The sequence below is a fragment of the Urocitellus parryii genome, chromosome 9 (assembly GCF_045843805.1).
Source record: "Urocitellus parryii isolate mUroPar1 chromosome 9, mUroPar1.hap1, whole genome shotgun sequence".
NCBI lineage: Eukaryota > Metazoa > Chordata > Mammalia > Rodentia > Sciuridae > Urocitellus > Urocitellus parryii.
Genome location: NC_135539.1, coordinates 107,604,194 through 107,631,904, shown reverse-complemented (window position 1 = coordinate 107,631,904; position 27,711 = coordinate 107,604,194). Strand labels below are relative to the sequence as shown.

Below are 27,711 nucleotides of genomic sequence, written 5' to 3'. Positions count from 1 at the left end.
CTGAAAAGCAAAGAGGGGGAAAAACTGAAAAAGAACAAGAATGGAATATCCAAAACTGGTGGGACAAATGTGCAAGGTGTAAATATATATATAATGGGACTACCAGGAGGAGAATAAAGAAACAGAAGAAGTACTCAAAGCTAAATCACTGAGAATTAATCCACATCAATGTCAGCCACCAAACCTCAGATCCCAAAAGCAGAAAGAATACCAACCAGGATGAATGCCATAAAAACAAAGCAAAACAAACCTGGGCATATAATATTAAAACTGCAGAAAAATCAAAGCTAATAATGTGGGAGACCAATCTTACACGTGACTGAGTCACACTCCCCAGCTAGGTGCTAAGGCACTCAGTCGAAGAAATGTGGCAGAGCTTTCCCCACCCTTCTTGAGTTGAGAGTTGGTGTCTCGTGCATGGGTGTGTCTGGCTACAGCCCCATGGGTGAAGCTGTGCTCACCTGTCCCTTTGTAATATAACCCCTTGCCCTATTTAGGGTAGAATCTTCCATGGAAGTGCCTTGTGTGTGTCCCCTTCTCTTACTGTGCCCTTGGGTGTGGCCTACCCAGATGTCAGTCAACCTGCTGACAGTGGACATCATGAAGATAGACACAAACCCATGAAACCTGACCCTTTGCCTCATTTGAATAGCTTCTCCTCAATAAAAGGGGTCAGCGCGTGCGCTCTCTTTCTCTCTCTTCCTGTGGACCCTTAAGGTCAGAGGAGCCGTCACAGCAACCCCAAAGAAAAAAGTATTTGTGTCTCTTGTGTGGTTATTTTGCTGAGTCCAGTCATCCCAGTTCAACTGGAGTGACCCCTGAGCCTTTTAGTCACGAGAACAGAAACCCGGCATAATAAAACATACTGAAAGAAATCAGAGGAGGAAATATCACCTAATCTACAGAAAAGAAACAGTAAGGAGTATACCTGATGCCTCCTCAGAAACCAAGAAGATGACAATGAACTGAAATATTTAAAGTGTTCAAACAGAAAAAGAAAACAGCCTAGAGATTCTGCACCCTGTGAAATTAATCCTCCTAAAAGTGAAAGAAAATTAAAGACTTTCCAACAAATATTGAGACAAAAATTGAAACAAAATTGAGAGAGAATTGTGGCCAGCAGAACTGCTTGGAAGGAATAGCAAAAGAAGTTCTTCAGAAAAAAGGAAATGATACAGATCAGGCACAGATGTATATAAAGATAGGAAGACCATTAGAGAAGGAATAAGGGAAGGTAAAATAATCATTTTAATTTTTCTAATTCTTAATGGATCTAATCGATTAATTTGATCAAAATAATAGTAGCAACAACGTGTTTGATTGTGTGCATAAATGCATGTGTAAGTGGAATGAATGAAAGAATGATAGAAGCAGCAGGATGGAGGGATATTTTTTATAAGGTGTTTTCACTGCCCATGACACAGTTATTTGAATGTGGATATGGACTAGGTGAAAATGAATGTTGCAAACTCAGGGGGAACCACCAAAAAAAAAAAAAAAAAAGGATAATGAGGAGGAAGTAAAGCATAGCTTAAGGGCAAAAATAAAATAAAAAATGCTCAATTAAAACCAAAGCAGGGCCAGGCATGGTGGTGTACACATGTAGTCCCAGCAGCTCTGGAAGCTGAGACAGGAGAAATGTGAGTTCAAAGCTAGCCTCAGCAAAAGTGAGGTGCTAAGTAATTCAGTGAAATCCTGTCTCTAAATAAAATACAAAATAGGGCTGGGGATGTGGCTCAGTGGTTGAGTGCTCCTGAGTTCAACCTCTGGTACCCCCCCACCCACCCCACCCCCCCCAAAAAAGGGGGGATTGCTAAGGATTGCTTTGGCTATGCTTTATTAAAAAAAAAATAGTGGACAATAAAACAGGAACAAAGATCAATGGCAATTAATAGAAAACAGTAACAAATATCATAAATATTAACATAATACATATCAACAGTCACTTTAAACTTCAATGGCCTAAATAACCAATTTTTAAAAAAGATACTTTTTTCAGAGTGTGTGAAAAAAATAAGATCTAACCATATGTTGTCAACAGATGTCCACTTCAATATGAAGACACATAGAGATTAAAAGTAAAGAAATAGAGAAAGAAACATGCTAATACTAATCAAAAGAAAGCAAAAGTATGTCTGTTAATGTCCAGCAGACCAGACTTAGAGCAAGTACACTTATCAAGGAGAAAGAGGGGCCTTATAATAATAAGGAGACAAGTCTCCATGAAGCCCTAAAGAATACTTAATGCGTAGGCACCTAACAACAGATCATCAAAACATGGGAGGCAAAACTGCAAGGAGAAATAGATGACTTCATTATTACAGTTGGAGACTTCAACATCCCTCTATCAGAAATGGACTGATCCAGAAGGTAGAAAATAAGTAAGGACATTGTTGAACCCAATAACACCATCAAGCAACTGGACATATAAACACATACAGTCAAGTTCATACCACAAGAGCTCAAATAGCTTGGATCTTGAAGGTTCATGTGTCAACATCTTGGTGCTACTGTAAATCAGTGGAATCTTTAGGAGGTAAGGCTAGTGGGAGATCTTCCAGTCATTGCGGGTGTGCCTTTGAAGGGGACTCCAGACCCTCTCTCATTCTCTTTTGCTTCCTGGCTATGAGGTAAGCCATTTTCTCAGCCTGTGATCCCCAACATTGCCATCCAGCACCTCCACCAGAGGCCTAGAACCAGTGGATCTGTCCCTTCATGGACTGGGAGCTCTAGAACCATGACTCCAAAATAAACCTTTTCTCTTTATTAGTTAATTGTCTCAGATACTTTGTTACAGGGACAGAGAATACACATTCTCTTGAGCTCACATAGATTACTCTCCAAGATACAGCACATTCTGGGCCATAAAACACACCTTAAGAAAAGAATAAAAATTGTAACACTGCTGTCAGACCATGATGGGATTCAGCTAAAAATCAGAGAAAACAGAGAATTCAGAAAGACTCGGCAATTAAACAACACACTTCTAAATAATGCCTGGGTTGAAGAAGAAATCTCAAGAGAAACTAAAAAATATTTTAACTAAATGAAAAGAAAGATACAACTTATCAAAATTTGTGGTATTCAGTGAAAACAGTGTGAGAAGGTAAATATCTAGTATTGAATGTATGTATGAGAAGAGAAGAAAAATTTAAAAATCAATAATCTAAGCTTCTACTTTAAGAAACTAAAAAGAGAAAATCAAAGTAAATCCAAAGTAAGCAGACTACAATTAAGTAACAAAAATTGGAGCAGAAAGCAATGAAATTGAAAATAGGAAATCAATAGAGAAAATCAACATAAATAAAATTTTGTTCTCTGAAAAGATCAATAAAATCCATAAGCCTTACCCAGGTTAACTAAAGCTTACGCCTGGGATGAGACCTAGATTTTTGCCTCATATTCGAATCAATGAACAATTACTTATGCCAGACAAGTAGGCAAAAACACTAACATCATTTCCTTTCTTTCATGAATTTGATCAATTAAAAAATAAAATAAACCAAGCAACTATACTATTGGCCATTCATGGTTCTAAGTGCCTAGGGTTTGCCTGTAAACAACAAACACAATAAATAAAATAAATGTACAGCATATTAGAAAGTCTGGAGTGGAGAAAAAACTCAACAGGCTAAGAAGAAGATTAGGAGGTGTGTTTCTTATTTTGTGGTAATATTATCTTCTTTCATATCCCTTTATTATATGATAAAAGATGTATTGATAATACTTAACTTTATATCACAGTATTTAAGTTCTGAAGGAAACTTAAATATATGAAGGAAAAGAGCGATCACCAAGGACTTTGCCTCCTTTTCTGTGAATGGGTTGGCATGTTTTCCTTTGTATGTAGGATAACCATATCATGCAAGGCAGAAGCATGACCTTGAGACTGACTATATTATATGGCTTCAGGAAATATGTAAGGGTAGGAAGTTGACAAAGGGTAAAATTTAATGTTTCATATGTCAACTTGGCCAGGTCATGATAAGCAATTGTCAAGCAAACACTAACCTACATGTTCCTGTGAAGTTATTTCATAGATGTGATTAACATCTATCATCACTTGACTTTCAGGGGAGAAAGAATATCATCTGCCATCTGAGTAGGTCTCATCCAATTATTTGAAAGGCCTAAAGAAGCAGAACTGGGTTTTCCGGAGGAAGAAGGCATTCACCTATAAATATTCCACCTGCTGCTTCTCTGATAGAACCCTGACTAGTACAAGTGACTACATAGAGGAAACAATATTTTGGCAAAGGCTTGCAATAAAGGAGAAGTCATGCAGATATCTGTGGGAGGAGTAAGGCCAATGTGTAGACAAAAGAATAGCAAGAAGGCCAGTGTGGCAGGATGAGAGTAAGCAAGGGGAAAGAATCCAGAGAGAAGGTCAATTATTAACCACAATAAGAAGCAGGGAAAGTACAGACTGTGAGTTGAAAGGCCTCTTTCAGCATCTATTATAAACTGGGCCCACATCGTGACCAAAAAAAATCATACTGCCATCATTCTAATGTACTTCTCTCTTAACATGATATAAATTAATGCTCATCCTACTGTTGACCAAAGTTCCTGGCTGCTGCAAGGAGGTCTAACGTAGTTCACTCGCTGCCATTCACTCCACAAAAAAGCACCTGCTGTGTGGCCATGTCATGTCAGGAGTTCTTCTCTGAACAATCTGGGGGCCAGAAGTCAGGTCAGAAAAGGCTGCACCACCCAACCATGCATCAAGGGCCGACTAGAAATCCCCAGACAGAAGGACAGATGATGTTATTACATAAGGGTAAGATGAAGGTTCTCTGTGTGAAGGATTTAAAACCCCTAAGTGGTTCCACCCAGGTCTCATTTGAAAAATGAAGACCAGGCACCACCAATGGCAAATTATAGTGATGGCTGCATTAAGCCTCATCAAACACCTTCTCCAGGCTTCCCAGACTCTCACTGGTCCCAGCAAACAAGGAAAATAACACCAACACAAAGTTTCCTTTCTCCAAATGTTATCAAAACAACCATTTTAGGGGCTGGGGCTGTAGCCTAGTTACAGAGTGCTTGCCTAGCACATGAAAGGCATTGGGTTTGATCCTTAGCACCACAAAAAAAATGAACAAATAAAATAAAGGCATGCTGTTCATCTACAACTACAAAAAAATTAAAAGCAATGATTTTAAGTATATTTAGTAACCTGGAAAGAGGTTATTGATTATATAAAGTGAAGAAAAGATACCATGACCTCATTCAATGTGCACATTGATTTTCAGATGCATCTCAACACCGTAAGCATTAACATGTGAAAAAACTAATTTCTTTGTGCTTAGGAAATAGAATATACTCAAAGGAAAGAGATAAATGCACACACACACACACACACACACAAATGTAAAATGCTATGAGGTCAGTGAGGTTACAGGTGGCTTTTATTTTCTTCTTTTTTGATTATTATATCTTCTTTTCCTATAATAGCATAAGTATTGCTCCAATAACAACTATAATAATAACATCATGTGGTTTATGAGTTAAAACTCTTTCATGAATATGGAAATACTTCTGCCTCCTTTTTTCTGCCTTCAAAAATGTTTGACACTTATAAAAAAAATTGACAACTATCATCTCATGTGAGTTGGCATACAGCCATCTCTGGCCTGGTTTTACATATGAGAAAGTAGGAAGCTCAAACAAGTTAGGTCACTTACCCAAAGTCATACATTGTGAAGCCCAGCCACAATAAAATTCTGGGAGTTCCAAAGGTCCCCCTCCAAGCCAGCACACTAGCTTTGTGCTATTTCCTTAGCCCAGACGCCCCTAAGAAGTGTGACTAGAGAAGAGTTCCCACTGCCCTTACCTCTGCCAGGCGGGAGTGCTTGTGGACGTTCTCACCCTTTTGCACACTGGGAGCCAGCTGCTGCAGGACACCCCTGCTGCTTGTCAGTGCTCTGGTCAGCCGAGCAAACTTCCCCCAGCCTGAACATGTGAAAGAGCAAAAAGACAGGCTCAACCATGTCCTGAAGGAGCACAGACATTCACATCACCAGTGACACTGTCAGAAACACACCCACAATGTCCTCTGAATTCCCATGAGTCACTCTTCATCCCTGCAAGCAAGACTGGCTGCTCGTAAAAGCACCTTGACAGTCTCAGATTTGTGTAGCAATTTACTTTTACCATGAATTTTCACCTTATCCTAATCACAAGTTTGAGAAGTTGCTAAGGTAGGTCTTAGTACCTTTCTCAAATGGGGAAAAAAAAATGACACAGGGCACCCAGACAATGAGAAAGTGTAGAATTCAGATCTCTCCACTCTGGCCTAAGGCTTTTCCACCAGCTCACATCAGGCCTTCCAGAAGTTACTCTGACTTGGCAGATTGGCTCAGCCTGTACCAATCTCCATACTGTCTAATTTTGAAAAAAAAAAAACGGAGCTGATTTGGGGTTTTACATGAACAAGTCAATCATAAGTCATTCCATGGTCTTCTCCAAGACCAGGGGAATAAAAAACGAATTCAACTCCTGAGTAGGTGGGGAAAAAACTCTGACCAGTTTTAGTCAGCTTGGGGAAGAAGGAAGGATGATCAATGACAGGTCTCTTCTGAAAATCTGTCAATGATCACTGCTGTCAGAGGCCCCCAGAGATAACCATTCATTCTAAGACCCAACAATCCATCCGTATTAAGGTTATAACCATAGCAGTTGTCCTGTGAGACCTCTGAAAACCTGTCAGAGATCTCAAGACCAAGCCTGAGTTTCAGGAGCTCCAAAAACCCAGATGTGTAATGTACAGCAAGTAAACAGAGCATGCAACTATTTTTGCAAGACAGCTAAAAGCAGAACTAGGCATTTTTTTTAAGAGTTTAGAAACATTCAGCACCTTCCAGCAGAAATCTCACCTTCCAAATTTTACCCTGGAGTGCCTTTCCAAGACAGAATCCAGATGACAATGGAATTAAGGAGAAGAATGGTTTTTAAGAATCATGATCCGGGTAAATATTTGCCAATGTGTAGCAAGATAACTAAATCAACTGTTTTTTTTTTTTTAAATCTCGTTCCAGAAGTACTGGGTTTTAATAAAAGCTTTCATCTACTCTGATGCCGTGAAGCAGAAATGGAGGACTCCTAGTGTCACTTTGAAAAGAGGTGCATAGCAGTTGGGCTGTGGGGATCTCATTAATGCTAACAGGAGAGGACAGCCATGACTCTGCAGGGGTCTATGACATCTCTCCCAAATGTGCCATTTATTAATGCTCTCCTGGAACTGTGCTTGTGGGAAGCATGGACTAGGAATTTTCAAAAAATCTCTTTCAGAGTCAAGCTCAAAATGAAGTTGGAACTGAGTTCTTCAAAGCTTTTCAGGAAGAGAAGAAAGCATATTTTTTAATCAGGTAGAAACAATTACTCATGAAAACATTTGCCTGGGCTCTGTACCTACTCTAACACCATGATCACCACCACAGCAACCCACGCTGTGGGAATAATGATGATCTCTCCTGGCAGGGAACTCAGGGCCCTGGACTATCAGTTGAACTACCACAAAGGTATGGAAAAAAAGATTCCTGTACCTCTGGGCATTTTCCTGGACTCAACCTAGCCCATTCTCTTTGGCACAGCCTTATTCTCTTTCCAAGAACATGGTGCTTTAAGGAGCTGGCTCTTAGCTGGCTGAGTGGAGTGCATGGGAAAGTGAGTGTGGGCTGGATGGGAAATGGATGGGCAGTGTGAAATACCCAGGACAAGCAGGATAACAAAGAAAAAAAGAAGTTCTCTCCCAAGTTCTCAACCCATGTTTTTCTTTCTGGACTATAGTTCATTCATTCGTTCATTCATTCATTTGTTCCTTCCTTCCTTTTTCTTGTAGTACTAGGGATTGAACCCAAGGCCTCATGCATGTTATGCAAGCACTCTACTACTGAGCTACATCCCTAGCCCTTTTTTATTTTATTTTGACACTGGAGCTCTCTAAGTTGCTGAGGCAAGCCTCAACCTTGCAATTCTCCTGCCTCAGCCTCCCAAGGCACTGGGTTTACAGGTGTGGAGCCTGCACCCAGCTTTGGACTATGGTGAGCCATCATGCCTAACCAGGTGGAAGAACAGATTCATTCATTCATGAACTGATTCTATAAACATAATTATTATGTATCAAGCACAATGCTAGGTAACTGGAGATAATAAGACGAATAAGATAGATTCAGGCCTCAGGCACCATGTACTTTAGTAGGAAAGACTGACAACAAAGTTCAATAGCAGAGACAGCATGGCCAGGATTGTCCAGGGAAGGCATATCTAATCCAGGCTGGAGAGTAGAGGAAGGCTTCTGGGGTGAGATAACACTAGAGGAAAGCTTTGGAAGACCAGCAGGAGCTAGGTGGACTCCACTATGAAAGGAATTTCCACACAAAAGAACAACACCTACAAAAACAAGAAATCATAAAATTGAGCAAGATGCTAGTGAAGAGTAAGACATTCTACATGACTGGGTAAAAGGACACAGCTTGTAGGGCATGGGAGGTTGAGAGAGGGGTCTCAAGTGATGCTAAAGAGGTTTTCAGGGGCCAGGTCAGGAAGAACACAGGCAGTTAAGAACCTGGAAGATAAGTATAAAACTGAACTATGTTCTGAAATCCAAGGGGGACCACTGAAGGAGTTTAAATACGAGGGGGAGAGGCGTGCATTCTAAAAGGACAGAACTGCAGAGTGGACACTGGACTTTTTAAAAAAGGTTAACAGAAGACAGGCAGGACTCCAGGTCAGAGGTCATACAGGGCTGGGCCAATGCTGTTGTCTGAGCTGGGGGACAAGGAGAGATACGAGAGCAGTGACAGAGGCGCAATTAATACAACTTTGGTGAACAACATTTGTAGACAATGTTTGGAGAGTGAGAGATGAGGTGATCCCTCAATTTCTGGTTGGGGTGATTGGGGTAACAGCCATTAGATGACATTAAAAACACAGGAGGAGAAGCAAACAGGTTTGGTGAAAGATAATATATACAAGTTAGACCAAGATGCCTTTGAAACAGAGCCATCAGAGGAATCATCCCTAGAGAAAAGGAACCTCCTATGGTCCAAAGAGCCAGTTGGGAAGGGATAATCCAATGGGAACCCTGCTCAGATGACCACACTTGCAGCAAGGCAGATGATCATATTCCAGAAGGAAAATAAGGCAGCAGATGTACTCTCCCCCTAAAAAAGTCTTTCCGAGACACTGGCCTCCCCCAGCACAGCTGTCCACTCCCTCTGTTGTACCCCCCAACTTGCCTTAGACAGACTTCTATTAGACCATTGATTATCATTCATCATCCTTATTTGCTAACCTGGCTGTCCATCCTCCAAGAGGTCTCCAAATGAATAGGGACTCTACCTGAGACACTTCCTTATATCCAGCACCAAGCACAAGGATAGATGCCCAAGTGACACTCAGAAATGTGTGTGCTGAATAAATGTAGATGGGGAACAAGTTTTTTTCTCATTGCCCTACTTCTGTCTGGGCTTCCAACAGATATGAATTCCAAAGGATACCAGCCTGTTTCAAAAACTCTATTAAAGTTTTAAGAAGTATTTCTGTGCCTCCCTCTTTCTCGGGCATTTCTGCACCCACTCCTCCTAGAGCATCCCCTTTGGGAATTCAACACTCAATCAAGCTCAAATGAAGAAACTCCTGGCCCAGGGTTCTTGCAACTCTGTCAAATGTCATGAGAGAGTTAGGCATGGGCAAGGCTGTGGGTGCTATGGGAAGACTGAAAGCATTGCATGATCAGGAAAGATGAGACGGGGTGGGCATGAAGGGAAGAGGAAGAATGAAAGAAGAAGAAGGACAGGAGGAGGGGAACACGGTGTGCAATCTAGCTAAGGTATTTCCTGGGTCCTGTCTCCCATCCTCAGGAAGCAGGACTGTTCCCTTTGCCTTGACCCCTTGACCCCTTGAAATGCTATTGCATTTCAACTTGGGTGAGCTACCTACTAGGTTACTTTATCCCATAAACCCTATATACTCTCTAGGCCAGAAGAGGAAGGTCTGGGATAAGTTAGAGTTCTAGCTCCTAAGAGAGCAAGTCTGGGGATCCCAGAAAAGATGGAAGCCAGGTTTGTCCTGAGATTTAGAGTTGCAGATTATCTTAGAGAAACTGAAGTCATAATCCAACATCCAGCAGAAAGCAGTAGACACTAGACCAGATATAAAACCAGTGTGGACCTCAGACTAATGTCCTTAAGTCTCTCATGGTCTTTTCCCTGTCAATGTGCAAATATGCCAAAACCTAGGAAGGCTTCTTCAAGTAGCCGCCACTAATTCATCACTTTTCCACCACCCTAAAGGCAGACAGATAAAATGTTAGTACTGAAGGCGGAGAGGCTATAACTTTTAACAATTACTCTGTGTCTTTCCCAAGAGTGTCTCATAAATATCCCACTTGAAGACACAGGGAGAAGGGCTGATAGCCCCAGCAGCTGCCAGAACCCACATCCTCACATATTCTAAATCTTCAGCCCTTAAAAAATCTCCTCTGGAGTTTTACACTCCATTTGTTGTCCGTGTTTGCATCAAGTTTAACTCTGAATGTAAAAGTAAACATAGCTTAACTCTGAAATTATTTGGTGGATTAAGAGAGAAAACAAGAAGGAAGACCTCCTTTGGTGAGCAACAGGGGGAAAGCTCTGATTCTCTTCTATTCAATTGTCAGGCCTTTGGTTCAGAAGGGAGAGTGGGACAGAGAACACCATCTTGCAGCTCACTCCCCATTGTCCCCAACAAAGAAAAAGCAGAAAGTAGGGAACAATGAAACCCCCAGAGCATCACAGATTCTCATTTTGGCCAGGAATTCCCACCTGTTACCAAACAGCAACCCTAGCTTGACTTTCATTTCCTGTTCCACACCATCCATGGGCACTGTTAAGAGAGTAAGGGAATTAGTCAAAAGGTGGGCAGCAAAGGAAGGATGAAGAATTCAGGGACCTGGGTAGCTCACAAAAAGCATTCTGAGAACTGATACAATCATCAACAAAGAGAGGGCTCAGAAAGCATTCCCAAGGCCCACTACCAGCAACCGAGGCTCTGGATAGAAGGGGAATGACTTTGCATCAGATGCTAAAATATCTTACTCTCAATATCACATATTTTACCCCTTTGTGGGTTGTTTATGGGAAAATGTTAGGCACAAACTGGTTTCTTACAACACTATCAGGATGCACTCACCCTCCCCCACCCCCAAAGTTAGGCACTATATAATCAGAGAAAACAAAGGCATTTTCAAGATAATATGAGCCCAATTGACTTAAAGGACCAACCTGATGGTAGAAAACCACCTCTTGCATCTATGCCAAAGAGCAATTATTTGGTAATTCTCTGTGGTTTTAGATTATCCACCCTTCCCGTCCATCCTAAAGTGAATTTTAAATAAGCATGGGTCAGCAAGACTCTTAAGTCTCTTAATGCTGACTGAGGTGGTGTGCTGAAAACCCAGCTGGGTCAGCTGGAAATGAACCACGAAGAGCACATCCAAGAAGAAATGTCAAGCCAGAACAATCACAGTCCTGCCACATGGCAGCATATTTTCCATCTAGAGTTGATTCTTGCAGCCAGAACAAAATTTTATGGACTTACAACTAAGAAGGCCTGGTAAATTATCATGCTCTTCCATCATAAACAGGCTAATATAAAATTTGGGTTTGTCCTAAACAAACCAACAAATCAGTGTTGGCCAGGGGCACAGTGACATGACAAGTGGGAGGGTCTGGACACATCTGCCATGGCCTTCCATATGGACAGTCTTATAAAGTCATGGCTTTGAGGAGTCACTAAGCATGATCCACTAGCAAGGTGTGTGTGTGTGTGTGTGTGTGTGTGTATTCTAACATATTTACAAATGAAATCATGTTACTCATGTTAGCTCATTGCAGAAAGAATAGCTAACCAAAAAAATAAAAAAATACCTTGGCTCATAGGGAGTAGAATAAATGCATGTGTATGTGCATATGCTTGAATGAGTGTATCAAGATTCTTAAAATCAACAAAATGCATCACTGAGGCAGGTTAAATGAAGTAGAGTATATGATTCCTGGAAAATAAACCTAAGTGAGTCTCACTGTATCACTCTGATTTATCACTTCTTTCAGGTTTTATGAGAATCAAATGTAGACACTCACATGGAAGGTAAGTAGTATTCTCCATAAGATATGCCTTTTCTATTAAATAATACTTACACATCACTTAAAAATGTTCCAGCAGGGATGAAAAGAAAGCACTTTGACTTGGCCAAATCACATATTTTAAATTTTTAAGAGAAAACTTGCAAAGTTAAATGTCAAAATATCAGATTGCCTTTAAACAATTATTTATGAGCTTATTAGGTTAAAAAAGCAAACAGTCTTTCTATTTGGCGACATGATAACAACAAGTGAGTCTATGACCACTTAGTACTTAATGTACTGAGGAATATTCAAATCAGAAACTAGAAATTGGGCAACCACAAACCTACAGGAAAATGGAGATGGAGACACTGGTTGAGAGATTTTGCATTTGCTAGAGTCCTAAAAACAAGAGGCAAGTAGAAATTGATTCATTGAGCTGACAGGTTTGTTTGTTTTTTTTTTTTTTAAGGATACATTGGTATACACAGTATTATGCTCCCAACTCCACAAATGTGAGTGTCTAAATGTGCCAGAATTTTAAATGCTCTCGGGCCCTGAAAGAATATCCACATAATGTTTTTTTTATTTCCTCCTGTAATGCCCACTTAACAATGAGACTACTGCCATATCCAGAATAATATGCCCCAGTTTGATGCTTGACTCTCATCCCTCTGCTCAGCTCAGGAGACCACAGGAGCAGAGTTTTCAGGTAGAGCTGGAAAATCAACCATAGAGTCAGGTAGTCCCGTCACATGAAATAGCTTCCAGTCTGTTGGTTACCTCGAGTGTGAGCTGTGGAGGAGGGAGGTGCTATAGCACTCCCTGATCCCAAACCTCTGGGAACAGCATGATATCTTTTGTTGATCCCATGAGCTGGACCTCTTCAGGGATATGATGGTTTCAAAAAATCGGCCATCTCCTTTTCTAGGCCTCCAACGTAATTCAAACAACCCATGCATACAATATAAACAAAATCTGTGGTCTCGAGCTGATTTAATGACCCCTTTGAAAACGTTCCTCAACACCCTGACCTCATAATGCCATGTTCTAAAATGAATTAACTGGCCACAGACTTAATTCAATTGATCACAGAAGTAAAGATGTGCTAACATCAGGTGCAACAATCCTAAAGTGCTAGCATTCAGTCAAATCTAAGGAAATCTGTATATAAATCAGAAGAATATAGGCTTGGACTGTCCCATTTGATTGACTGACATTTGTCATGTTAAAACCTAAAAAGATTCTGATGATACTGGGTTTGTCAATTGCTTTCTTCTGTCTAATCATAATCGGAAAGAGTTCATTCTAGAAGGTATGAAATTGATCAAATACTTCACTTGAAACAATTTTTCCTCTCTCTTTCTTTCCCCAATACATTGTAGAATGGCACAGTACCTTACTAGACACAAATTAAAGTTTAAATCTTGATCTTTGTGCAGAGATTGCCTTGACAACCTCAAATTCTCTGTAGCAAAAGTTACACTCAAGGCGAGAAAATAAAAAAAGGTATAAATGTATTTGTACAAATCAGAATTACAAACCTTTACATGAATCATCCTCAATCGGCTGTTTGAAAGCAGTTATGTCACTGAAAGTGCAAAGAAATAAAACCACTTTATCCTGTTCGTTTCGAATTGGAGCAATTTTCACAAAGAACCACACAGGTGTCCCTGAAAGGAATATTAAAAGGTTGGTCAGTAATTTGCATTCTCATTTGAGGGACTATGGAAGCAAAGACTTAGGAATGAATAGGTACAAATATTAATTCATTTTTTTAAATGGTCTCATTCCTTCAGGTACTGATGTATTACACCATTAATTCTTTCCTTGCTGGAATAAAATCTTTCTTAGTGACAACACAGTGGGGATTTTCTTCTGGTCAAATAACTTTGTAAGTACAAATCTCTTAACCCTTGTAAAACAGGAAATAGGTTGAAAACCTCATCTGATCATAGAGAAGAAACTTAGTAAGGAGACCTAACTACTTACCTTAGACCACATAGGAGACATTAAAAAGTGCAGGCCAAGAAGGGTACTGCCAACCATGGCCTGCAGACCCTACGAACTTGAATTTCAAACTCTGTCCATTGCTAAGGGGCCCCAGGGTCAAAGTCCAGTTTGCAAATCCATCAACTTTGCTCACATTATTCAATCACGGGTTAGAAACTATATTTCTAAGTTCTTCTCCCTAAAATAAAAATCCCAAAGGTTCACTATGATGGCAAGTGACAAGAAATTGAAGAAGGAAAGGAAGACTATGATGATTTCCCTAGCAAAGCCTCCCAGAAAGGAAACATTACAAGTTGGACTATGATCATATTAGTGCCTTAGTGAATGTTTAAAATTCAATCCTTGTTCCTGAGCTAATGTGGGGATAAACAAGCTCTTCTTCTTTATGTCCATAGCCATAGAAGGAGATGGGCAGAGTTCATTTCACTGACTTCTTAGGCACTGTGTCAGGTAGCTATGACCAAGTATCTTCATAGTGCTTCTCTTCCTTCAAAAAAAAAAAAATAGGAAAAATAAACCCTTTCTGTCCATAGAGGACAACACAGCAAGAAGCACCAATATATTCTGTGATACTCAATTAAATAAGACACAGAGCCGTGGTATGTTCCTCCCTATCTAGTTCCTGCATCCAAGTTCCCAAAATAGCATCTGGCATATAAGATGAAATTAGTAACTATTTGTTGAATTTGTATACAAGAGATAATATCTGACATACTATTTATTTCAATTTTCAAATTAAAGCCTAGTAATATTTCCCCATGATGTTAAGTGTTAGAGAGTTTCCTGTGTTCCAGGCATTGTGCTAACATTTCCCATAGATTATTTCATAGTATGAGATACAGAACAGACAACTCATTGAATCTTGGAGATGAAAATAGACACCCTGAAGGTTTCCTGAACTTCTCTGACTATAACTAGCTTACAGATTTGGATATACCATTTATTCATAAGGAAGTATGAATAACCCTAAAATGTATAAAGAGGCAGAAAATAGATCCAATGGAAATGTATTCTCTTAAATCTTGATTGTGTGTGTGTATGTGTGTGTGTGTGTGTGTGTGTGTGTGTATTCATTCATGGTTGCCTTAAATCTTCTTTCATTTTTCTTTGCGTAATTTTAGCTGTCAGTTACTAGGTGTTCTGTGACAACCAACAGACTGTAATGTCATTGTAAGAAAAACATGTTTTGAAAGAAAAAATCTACCATATAAAAATTACACATGGCATTTCAAGATCAAAAACAAAACATATGACCTTTGAATTATTTACTGTTCTTGGAAGGTCTGTTATTATTTCTCCCAATCCCCTCCTCAGAATCTGTGGGATTTAAAACCATTTTCAAAAAAAGCAACAGAAAGCCCAAAAGAAAGCATCACGGCAATTGAGCCCACACACTCACAGCTTTCAGTTGTATCCTAGCTGGTAAAACAAAAAGGAAACAAACCAGAAAACCATTTTCTTTTTGTTTCAAAAATTTTTAGGTAGTTATTTTTCAGATGAAAACATTTCTAATTTATCAAACTAGTAACAAATCCAATGAGAGGAGCACCACTCATCATGTCTATTACCAAGAGCGTCATCTTGCTAAAGTCCCCAGTACCATCCCCTTCTCAGATGAAGTCAGATGGCCCATCTACTGCATGACACCACACCATCTGGGCCAGATGCCCAGGAACTTGTTCATTTGGAACTATTCCATCTAATCTTCATATTTCAGCTATTGCAGTCGATGATGCTAACCCACATCTCTGAGATCTTGAACGCCACCATATTAGCCATTTTAGCAGGCCTTTTTCATTTTTCCACAGTTCAAGTTCATCATGAACTCTACCCAGTTCAACAGGTCAATCTGTTCATATTGTATGCCTCTCTCCATGAAAGTGTGCCCATTGCCTTTTCCAGGAATGTTCCCTGATTAAACATGTACTACTCTGATCATTCCACTTCCATATCTAAAAATATATCTAGTACCCAAAATTCATACAATTGGTATGTATTACCATAGAGTTCAATTTGAGTTCATCAAGGGGGCTTGTTGAGGGTAGGAATTTCCTTTTCTTTGATAGGGTATTTCCCTGTGGTGGGCGGGGGACATCTTTGAATGTAACAGTCAAGTCTTTTCCCGTGGACTTGGAAAGAACTGGACATGTAACTCAGAACAGCATGCTCCCCCATGCTATACATGTTAGGAGGAAAAGCAAGGGGCAGCGGTGATAGCTAGTGGGAGGAGAAGCCTGCAGTTCTCCAGTGCTACCTGAGACAGGTGGGTAATTAAGATTGAAGGGTTCACTTTTAGAAACTCTCTTGCTCATAGATATAAACTGTGCTCTCCAGGATCAGCTTTATTTGTCACAAAAGTGATATTTCAACCTCTATTTGCCTGATTCTTATATCTTGATGGGTTCTGACATGTGCAGGGTGCTGCTATGTATTGACCACCCTCCCCCCTCCAAAAAAAAAAAAACTTAACAACTAGGGACTGTTTCTTTAAATATGTCATAATCCACTCCAAGAGCAGAGTCCTGAACTATTTTCTCTCTTACCACCTTGTACCCCTATCAAAGGGCATCTAATATAGTTAGTTATACACAGGGTCACGTGAGGTCATTGCATTGTTCAACTCCAGGGAGTGCCATTATGGAGCTGTGCGACATCCTTGGCAGGATGGGTGCTCTAGAAATACTTGCTGAGTTTCCAAGACATAAATCCTATTTCCAGTGTCCTCACAGTCATTCAGATCTGCCTTCACCCCAAATTATCACCATCCAAACAATCTAGGAAAGTAAGCAGAATGCATATATGTGCACCTCTGGAATTCCTTCCCTCTTAAAAAAGTATTTTTGTCTAATGAAATATTACTCAAAGTCTCAATATATGAAACAGTTTCTTCAAGTGAAACTGAAGCCAGCAGACACTGGGACAGGTGGCCTCCTGGGGTCCTTCTCAGAGCCAGGATCCTGCAGCAGGAGCCATTCCATTGAAATATTAGAGAGGCAATAAATGTGCATTCACATACATACATAAGAAGAATCGGGGAGGAGCTTAAAATTCTGCCTCCTCACTCAAGTGTCCACTGTGAAAAACAGAAAGACGAGCATTTGATACTTTGTTTCTGCAAAAATGACAAAAGGGCAAGTGATGGACCCTTGTAGTGTACATACTCAGGAACAATAGGGCATCAGACACCCCTGCTGACGGCCAGGGCAGCTGTGCTAGGAGAAAGGCTCTTTCCTGGCTGAGGATGCCTAGTGGGAAGGAAAGTCCAGATCAAACACCTGTTCCTAGTCACTCTCATTCTCATCCCTTATTAATAATGGAAGTTCCCACCGGGTGCCGTGACACATGCAATCCCAGAGGCACCAGAAGTTGAGGCAGGAGGATTGCAAGTTCAAAGCCAGCCTCAGTGGCTTAGCAAGGCTCTAAACAACTCAGTGAGACCCTGTCTCTAAGTAAAATATGTTTAAAAAGGGCTGGGGATGTGGCTCCTGGGTTCAATCCCTGGTACCAAAATAATAATAATAATAATAATAATAATAATAACAGAAAGACTCAAGAGTATGAGAAAATTGGGGACCTTTGTCAATTTTCCTTCTACCCAGGGTTCCTGCTAGGTACTGTCCACAACTAGGCCTCTGGGCACCCAGACTATGTTCAATGAAACAGAAAGACAAGCACTCTTAGTGGACTCCTGGGAAGCACTGCCATTCTGATAGGTTCAAAAACTAAACTTGGGAAGGGCAGCTTGCCCCCAAAACCAGACCAATTTGTCTGGAATCAACTTTATTTAGATAAATGACAAATGCAGAGGACGAGACAGCACAATCAGGGGAGTAGTGGCCACTGTCTTTTAGAACATCTGATCAGGAGGTCCCAATTCCAGGGTTTGAGCTCTTTCCCTTCATTAATTGTGTGCTGTGGCCACACTGATTTCACTTCTCTCAACGTCAGTTTCCTTGTATGAAAAATAGGGATAGTAGACCTGCCTAAGATTAATTAAAAATATAAACATTTGATACATAGGTGTTTGAAACTATTACTTTCCTTTGTTCCTTCCTTTTACAATCCCCATCTATGAGATCAAAATGCCCCATCTCCCCTCACAAGGCTGTTTGAATGACTTAAAAAGAAACAATATCTCAAAGTGTTAATGAAATTCTGAAGCTGCCTCTGCCTGTTCTGAGGGAGGAGAGCCAGTGCCAAGGATAGCAAGGGGAAAGCTGGGAAAATCAATTCTTCGGCCTCAATGTAATTAAAGAGCATAAAACAAAACCTAAATAAATGTTACATTGTAGATGAAAAGATTCAATTTTCTAAGATGTCAAACTTCCCCCATTTAATATATAAATCTAATGCACTATCATTTGAAATCTTTATTGGGCTTTCATGTTTTTCTCAGAGTTTGATGAATTGAAATTCAACGTAAATAGAAAAATTAAGGTGTGAGCATGGCCAAGAAATCTTTGAAATTTTTAGAAAAAAAAATAATGACAGGGACTATTACAGCATTTCAGAGTTACTGGAACTGTTCCCAAAACAAACAACAACAACAAAAATAATATTTATTAAAGATTTACACATCCTGTCTTACTTCTCACAACTCTTCTAAGGTGGAATAGCTACTACAATATCATCCCCGTTATGAATACAGAGAACCCAAGTGGACAAGTCTCTGAACCAAATTCAAATAGATAATAAACTACAAAAAAATTCCTGGAAAATGAGGGGATGGAAATAAACCAATGTTTAGATGGGAATTTGCATATAAAAAAGAGGCCACTTCAAATAAGAAAGGAAGGACTGTGTTATTTAGTAAAGAGTATCAGGACAACTGACTAAACAATGTGGAAAATAAATTAAGTCAGAATGCAAAATTCACATATATGAAAACAAATTTCAAATGGCATTAGCCCTAAACATTTTAACACAGCTATTGTGGTATAGAAGGAAAAAAAGGAAGAGCATTTTTATTGCTTACATAAGGAGAAGAGCTTCCTAAGTATTATATAAAACTCAGAACCATAAAGGAAAATACTGCCATTAGAGTTTTGACCTTCTATGTGATTAAAAAGCTTCTGTTTTAAAAAAAATGTTAAAAGAAAAAAATGTTAATGGGGAAAATATTTTTCAATATGTGTGTGATTTTGGACCAATATCCATTTTATGCAAACGAGTCCTACAGAATAGATAAAAGACAAGCCACTAGGAAAATAGGCAAATATGGTTGCTATACCTATTAGATTTGTCCCCACAGTTAGTCTGCAATCTCCTCAAAGGTAGAGGCAGTTGCTCATGTCTGTATCTCTGAAGCCCAGAGGGTCTAACCCAGTGTCAAGGTGATCAATAAGCAGGTGGCCAAAAGATTCTCCAGTAGGTACTGGCTCAGCAGAACTGCTGTGAGCTGCCTTTCCCTGGGCTTCTCTTACTGGGAAGCTGACCGGAGCTCCCAAATGCCAGGCCTCCAGCCATGCGAATAGAATGCAGAGAGTATTGTCCAGAGGGTATGCTGCTTTTATCAGGCCAGATACTTCTTGATTTTCTTGTTGGAAAATGGAATACCTGAGCTAGGGCTGTAGCTCAGTGGCAGAGTGCTTACCTCACATGTGTGAGGCACTGGGTTTGATCCTCAGCACCAAGTAAAAATAAATAAATAAAAATACTGTGTCCATTTACAACTAAAAAAAAATAAAGAAAATAGAAAACTAATTATCAGGTACAAGAGTGATCCCATAAATATTCACTGAATTAGTTCATTAATGATGTCTGGCAGCAGTGTAAGAAAGTCATATAGCCTACTGAATATGAGGTAAGTAACTTACCGAAATGACGGGTTTTCAACTGACCAATAGATAGGAACCTATCAAATAATCCATCTTTCAAGATACATAGTACTTTCCCACATACTCATTCCACACCACATCATGAAACCATTTGCTACTACTCCCAACTCACCCAAAATGTTGGACAAACATCAATGTTTATCAATAAAAGACCTTTGTAAATACTAAAGAATGTCCTTGAAAATACTAAAGAATGAAAATGGGGAGGGGAATAAAAACAAATTATTAAGAGCTTATAAAAAAAACCATAAGAAAATCACTTGTATTAAAACAGAACATATGACAAAGAATCTAAACAATTAACATTTTAAAAAGTAATCTTAAATGGATTGGAAAGAAGAAAAAATATTCCAATCTCATTAGCATTAAAAACTTATTGAACAAAAAAATTGTGGGCAATTTGATAATTTAAAAATTATACTATTCAAACCAGTGAGGTGCAGTGAGCCAGACCCATTCTGCCTGTGAACTTGGAAATGGACAGCTGCTTGATAAAATGTCTCAGGAACCTGTGCTTTGATGCAGCAATTCTCAATCTCTAGGAATTATTTCACAATGTCAATGAAATACCTTTGACATTTACTTAAGCATTGTTTTTTGTTTTGTTTTTGTTTTTTGGTACCAGGGACTGAACCCAGGGGTACTTAACCACTGAGTCACATCCCCAGCCCTTTTTATTTTCTACTTTGAGACAAGTTCTCTCTGAGTGGCTTAGGACCTCACTAAATTGCTGGAGGCTGGCTTTGGACTCATGATCCTCCTGCCTCAGCCTTCTGAGTTCCTGGGATTATAGTTGTGACCCACCACACCTGGCTAGCATTGTTTTTAATAATGAAAACTTAAAGCCTCATAAGTGTCCAGCAATAGAGGAAGCTGTAAGAAAATTCTTTCTAAATTATTTTATAAGAAATTTAATGGAAATATTTTGCCACAAAAGATAAATCAATCTATGATTTTTAATTGTGTATACATGTCCAAATCTCAGCCAAAAACTAACAGGAAACACGTCAAGAAATTCATATTATAATAGTATTTCTCTGAGTCGTTTGGGTTCTTTTCTTTGGGGTGTTCTCCATGATTAAAATGCATTAATTTAAAAAGAGAGCAAAATAAACACGATTTTAGATGGAAACATTTTACTTCTTAAAGTTTCAACAATATAGACTTTTCCCTCATGGGAATCGACGCTGCTTTAAAGGGCTGAAAGTTTCACTCTATTGAAACTAGAAGTTTGAAAGCAGAAGCAAACTCTCCTCCACAGAGGTGAAGGGAAACACGAGGCCCTCCTCCCCTCTGAGGACCCATTCCTACTCCCCTTCGCTCCTCCTCTGGTGGTGGTGTTGGGCAGAGAAGGCCCACCCTCTGCTCAGGCCTTGGCTCAGTGCCCTCACTTTAAATCATGTAATTTTTTTTCCCATTCATCTGATTCTTGGTAACTCTTGGGTTCCTTTCAAACTCACTCAACATTCACAGTTGCCTTCAAGCTGGTCACTAGATAGCAGCATGATCTGCCTCCGGCCAGAAGATGGTTTCCTAATTGGAAGTCCTGGGTTCCCGCTTCCTGGCATCTGCCTGGGGCTCAGCAATGAGGGAAGAGCCAGTCCCTGGGAACCACCAAAAAGTCCCTACTCCCCTTCTCTTCTCATTGTCCCCCTGGGACAGCTCTCCGCTTCATGTCTCATCCACTGACTTGGCCACAGTCATCTTGTCACCAGGCAACTCCTGATGACTCCTCTAGCTCCAGTCTAATCCTACCATCTAACTGGCGCCATCTTTCTAAAATAAAATCTCATGACCCCTCGAAACCTGGCACCCCTACCATCTTGCCCATCACTACTGCTCTTGATACAGATTCTAAAATCAGTAACTTGACCCTTCCTAACTCCTTGGATATCACTAGTTTCCCCTCACTTATGTATGTATTTATTTACTCCATGAATTTTGATGGAGCACTTTCTAAGTGTCAGGCACCGCACCAGATACAAGAGAGAGAGTCACGAAAGGTACACATCAAGCAGTCAAGGAAGTCAGTCTTCACTGGAGTTGCTCTCTGTCCTGGCTCCTCAAGAGTGTGACCATAGACTAGTAGCATCGGCATCGCCTGGGAGCAGAACCTCACACCCTTCTTCAGACTCGCTGCATAGACATTTGCATTTCTATTCACAGGTGAGTCCCTGTGTAGGTCAAGTCTGAGAAGCATTGTTCTGCAACTCTGGAGCCCTCACTCTCCTTCTCTCCCTTGCTGCCCTCTACATATGCATTTAACTAGCCAGGGATATTCCTTGCCCTGTTCTTTGCCCAACTCCCATCTTTCCTTCAATTTCTGCAATGATTTCATGTCTTCTAAGAAGACTTCCTTCCCTGACCTCCTAAGTTAGGGTTAAGGGACCCACCTACGTAGTGTCTCCATCAAAATATTGATGGCTCTGTGTTGTGGAGACTGCCACCACCCCTACAAATGCTGCAAGAGCAGACATTGCATCTCTTTTCATACCTCTATCCCTAGCAGCAAGGCCAGTATCTGATGTAGCTGGTCAATAAAAAGCTGTTGAAAGAAACAAGAGTCCAGTGCAACTGTATAACTCCCAGGCTTAACAAATAATGTAAAGTTTCTAAATTCCTCAGGAGAGGGTGGGACTTGGAGAGGGTTGGGGGACAGTGATCATGCTCCTAGAAAGAAATCATTTCCTTATTTTCATGTCTCATATCCTCAATTTCTTGCCCAAGGCGTTATGTACAGGGTTAAGCTTGTATGGAACCTCTGCTGGCCCAGTAGATGTCTCTGTGTAAATCACAGAGAAACTCCTTCCTACCATAGATGCAATTTCAGACCAGGGCATGTAGAAGACTCAGCAAGCAAATGACAAGCTGATTTCTTGTTGGCCCCTAGGCAGGGGGTAGCCTTTATAACTATATGTGGTGGCCTGCCTTGTCCCACAATTAGACTGGGAAGAAAGGGCACGGAGTGAACACTGAACGTCAGGCCCCAGCACTATATGACCTCAGACGAAAAATTTAACTTTCACCATACCTACTTCACAGGGCTTAGAGAATCAATAATGTTAAAATAGGGTCAAGTCATACCTTACATAAAGTTTAATTTCTAAAATTAAAGGCTATATTTTAAAAATGGGTATAACCATAATTACTCTTAAAACATCTTAATATCCATAGAGTCCTGTGCCCAGGTCAATGTGCCACTTTGGAGGTAGTCACTTACCACTCAATAAACCTACCACAACCTCCAGGGAGAGGAGAGATGTCGACTCTTCAGTAACCCATAAGTTGAACTGATTGGCTTATGTGGATAGTTCATGAACTAGCTGGCTTACATAGATAGTTCATGTCTATATGAAATACAGAACTTTCAATTTCACACTCATTTTCAGTACAGTAAGACACTCATCATACAGGTCCTTCAGCTCCAAGGACAGATGGAGTATGGAAGGTTCCCTTTTCCCATCTCTTACTCATACTCACCACAAGAAATGGCAAGTAAAATCACTAATGCAATTTATTTTTTTAAATATTTATTTATTTTTTAATTGTAGGTGAACACAATATCTTTACTTCATTTTTACATGGTGCTAAGGATCGGAGCTAGGGCCTCACGTGTGCTAGGCAAGCACTCTACCACTGAGCCACAACCCCAGCCCACTAATGCAATTTAAACTATGTTTCCCTCTCTCTTTTTGTGCCAAATACATATAGTCAGAATCTGGGCGAGTTATAGTTAGAATGCATAGTCTAATAAAGCTTGAGAACTCTCAAGTAAAATGTACATGCAAGGTATTCTTTATGGGATACACCTATCCAATCAGTGTTCTGTGTCGTGGGGAAAGTCCTACTGTGCAGTACATGGAGCTGCAGTGTAGAAAACCACCAGCTTATTCAGCTCAGGACACACGTGCAGACCACATCTGCCCATGAGAAGGTTGCTGCCAGATGCTCCTGGTGAGAGCTGCTGCTTGAGCTGTGCTCACCCAAGGGGAAAGACTGGTATGGAGCTCCTCCCCATCTTTCCCCTCTTTCCTGTTATAGCTAAAAGTGGGATAGAAACAAGATCTACTGGCTGGGGGAAAAAGCTAGAGCAGAATGAAAGCTGTGGGAACAGCCCCCTTGAATCTACTGAAGGCCATGGTTCATTTTTCAGATCAATATCTGCACAGGCCACCAAGCAAACAGTCCTCTCCGTTGCTCCAACAGTCCAGACAGGACAAAAGAGTCCCAGCTCCTTCCAGATAAAAGCAACATGTGCCCTTTGCTTTCCAGAGCGAAGAATCACTGAGACCTGAATATACCACCAAATAAACACTTATCCTTGTGCCCATCTGGGCCATTCTGGAATGTTCTACTGAATCAAAAACCTACCAGTCAACCCTATATATAAAAACAAGACTCTTTACAAACAAAACAGTGTTTTAAAACAGAAACAAAGCACCATTCAACATCTCTGAAGGCCTGCTAGGACCATGTGTTCACTTTCCATGCAAATTAACATAGCTAATCTCTCTTGACAAGAAATTTCTTAAGAGAAAAGCAAGTTTCTAGGCTATTGACCTAGAAATCTCATTAACACACTTGATGGAAACAATAGTAACCAAAACAAACACAAATAAACAATGGATTATTATTAATTCCTATCTTCTAAGGCCATGAGAAGAACAAAATTTTATTCAGAAACTTGACTGGGCATCTAGTGAAGTCATTACTGCTCTACAGGCACTGTGGAAGATAGAAACAAAGATAAATTGAACAGTTTCTGTCCTACCATGTCCCTCCCACTTTAAGCTTAGTCGACAAGAGCCTTAAGCCAGCATCTCACCATAAGGGAACTCATACGGAGAACACTAACTCTTGTCAGCAAAATAGATGAAGAAGTCTTAACAGGTTAATGACAAGAACTTCATCAAATGTTCCTGTGAGAAGTATAACTGATCAATCATATATTTATCCCAATATATACAATGATTTCAAGTAATTGCATTCACTTGATGGGAAAGAAGAAAAACCAAGACAGCAATAGAGGAGAAGGAGAGATTCTGCTATTTCAAGCACATAAAGGTATGATTGAGAATGGTTTGAATACTCACTGTTCTTCTTGTACATCAGAATTTCAAAGGAATTCATCTCATAGTTCTCAAAAGTTTGCCGCACCTTTTCAATTGTGTCTTTATCAGTCAGCTCCCCATACATAAAACTGCAAATCAACCAAAGAACTCCAGTTAGCAAATCAACAGGTATTTATTATTCTATGAGCACATGTTAAATATCTGTTCTGTACCCCAGCTCTGTGCTAGGCACTGTGATGTGCACATGTATGCAAAAACATTTGTTGGATCAAAAAGGCTTAGTGATTTAGACCAAGGAAAGGGATAGCTGGGTCAAATGGTGGTTCCATTCCCAATTTTCCAAGAAATCTCCATACTGCTTTCCATATTGGCTGCACCAATTTGCAGTCCCACCAGCAATGTATGAGTGTGCCTTTTCCCCCACATCCTCACCAACACTTATTGTTGTTTGTCTTCATCATAGCTGCCAGTCTGACTGGAGTGAGATGAAATCTTAGAGTGATTTTGATTTGCATTTCTCTAATTGCTAGCAATGATGAACATTTTTTCATATATTTGTTGATATTTGTTGTATATCATCTTCTGAGAAGTGTCTTTTCAGGTCCTTGGCCCATTTATTGATTGGGATATTTGCTTTTTGTTTTTTGTTTTTTGGGTTTTTGGTTTTTTTTTTTTTTTTGGTGCTTAGCTTTTAGAGTTATTTATATACCCTAGAGATTAGTGCTCTATCTAATGTGTGAGCGGTAAAATTTGCTCCCAAGATGTAGGCTCTCTATTCACCTTACAGATTGTTTCTTCTGATGAGAATAAACGTTTTAGTTTGAATCCATCCCCCATTTATTGATTCTTAATTTTAATTCTTGCACTATAGGAGTCTTATTAAGGAAGTTGGGGCCTAATCCCACATGATGGAAATTAGGGCCTACTTTTTTTTTTCTATTAGACACAGGGTCTCTGGTTTTATTCCTAGGTCCTTGATCCATTTTGAGGTGAGTTTTGTGCATGATGAGAGATAGGGGTTTAATTTCATTTTGTTGCATATATAAGTCTCTGTTTTTAAGTTGTTCTCTTTTCCTACATGAATACTGACTTTGTTAAACTATCTTCTAAAAGAAGAATAGATCAATACTACATTAGCCCTACCTGAGAACAAGAGATTTTCTCTTTTTTCTCTTTCTGAGTTAATTTTCTAGATATATGACCATCATTTAAGTGAAATGATAGTATATATGCTAGCAATTTCCTTCCCAAAGTAACATAAATCACTGCAAAATTGAGTCTTCATATAGATGAAGTGCTGTAATTACACCCAATTTTTACTAGTCTTAGGTACTCTTTCAAGCAGGGTGGATGTAAGTTTCCCTTACCTGAACATTAGATTGCAAATATCTACAATATAGGAAATAAGCCAAAGAGGTTCCTGAGCTATTAGGAATATAACTAGCACAGAGGTTTATTTATTCCTATAGAAAGGACCATCCAGGTAATTAAATAAGTTGTTTTGAATTATGCATAAAAGTTTGCTAAATTAGCAAGATAGTTTATTTGATTTTTTGAAAGTGTTTATACCCAATAAGAAGAAAGAAAGGCAAGGAAAAACTGTTCAAGTTACACCAAAAAAAATTGAAGGTAATCTTCTCAATTTATTGATTATATACATGAAGTACAGATGCAATGAAGATGAAGATACACAGATATATAGGTACTTAAGAGGAAACCATCACAGAAAGAATATAACAGCATTCTATTGCAGTTAGAGTCATAATTTCTAAACCTCTGAGCAGTAGGGGAAAAAATCTTAAATTTTCCATTGCTCAGTCATCACAGTATAAAATTTAAGAAAATTAAAATGTTTCCAAACATTTAATGTTTTCACCAAACTTGTTATTTGTCTGATTTAATACATGAAAATGTAACCTCTGAGAACAGACAAGTATGTCTGACCAGGCAGGCTTTACCACCCTCCATAGATGAGTTTATTTCTTAATTTGGCAGGTTTGGAAAAATGATTCCACATCATGCAAACACCACTGATGAGAAAAGGCTGAAGAAGGAGAAGAAAGCGGAGCCAGAGGCCATGCTGTACCAAGCAAGACCTTGCCAGGGCTCAGCAGAGGAATGTCTGGCAAGATCCAGGCTCCATGCCCAGCTCAACACCTTGAAAATGCTTTGAAAAAGCTTTCTCAATGCCCAGGCCCAAAGGTAGTGCTCAAATACACAAGATTTGCTGTTAGCACAATTTGCTAAGAGCGATCTAACAGTACAAATTACAAAGGCACAAAATATTGGTTCTCTTCTCTTTTTCTGAAACAAAGAATTTAAGCTGAGAAAAAAAAACTATATTAAAAAGGCTTTTGTCTCCAACATTATAAATTACTCTTCTCTAAAATGTTCATAAATTTTTAAACATTAATTCAATCATCTAAATTTTCTTTTCATTTTCATTTAATTTTATTTGATAGTCTAACTTTCACATTTATTCAATATGAAACTTCATAAGCTTTTGAGTTCACATTTTTAATAGATAAAATGGCTTTTCTGAGCTTTTCTAAGTTTCTCCCTATCTTACTGAGTGATGGCAAATTTGTCAGTTGTAGGGACCATGTTGAACATATTCTTTGATTTTCCTAGCACATTCATGAATGAGAGAACATGCTGCAATAAAAATTCCTCAATAAAAAT

General features: G+C 39.5%; 1 protein-coding gene across 2 annotated transcripts in view; it reads right to left on the bottom strand.

Annotated features, from left to right (window-relative positions):
- Kcnh1 (potassium voltage-gated channel subfamily H member 1) overlaps positions 1–27,711 on the bottom strand; it is a 357,402-nt gene that overhangs the window by 306,761 nt on the left and 22,930 nt on the right. For both annotated transcript variants that reach the window (XM_026387530.2, XM_026387531.2), the window contains exons 3-5: positions 25,051–25,157; positions 13,652–13,780; positions 5,837–5,955 (exon numbers count right to left, since the gene is read on the bottom strand). In XM_026387530.2, coding sequence (XP_026243315.1) covers positions 5,837–5,955; positions 13,652–13,780; positions 25,051–25,157 — 355 coding nt within the window. The remainder of the gene's footprint in view (positions 1–5,836; positions 5,956–13,651; positions 13,781–25,050; positions 25,158–27,711) is intronic.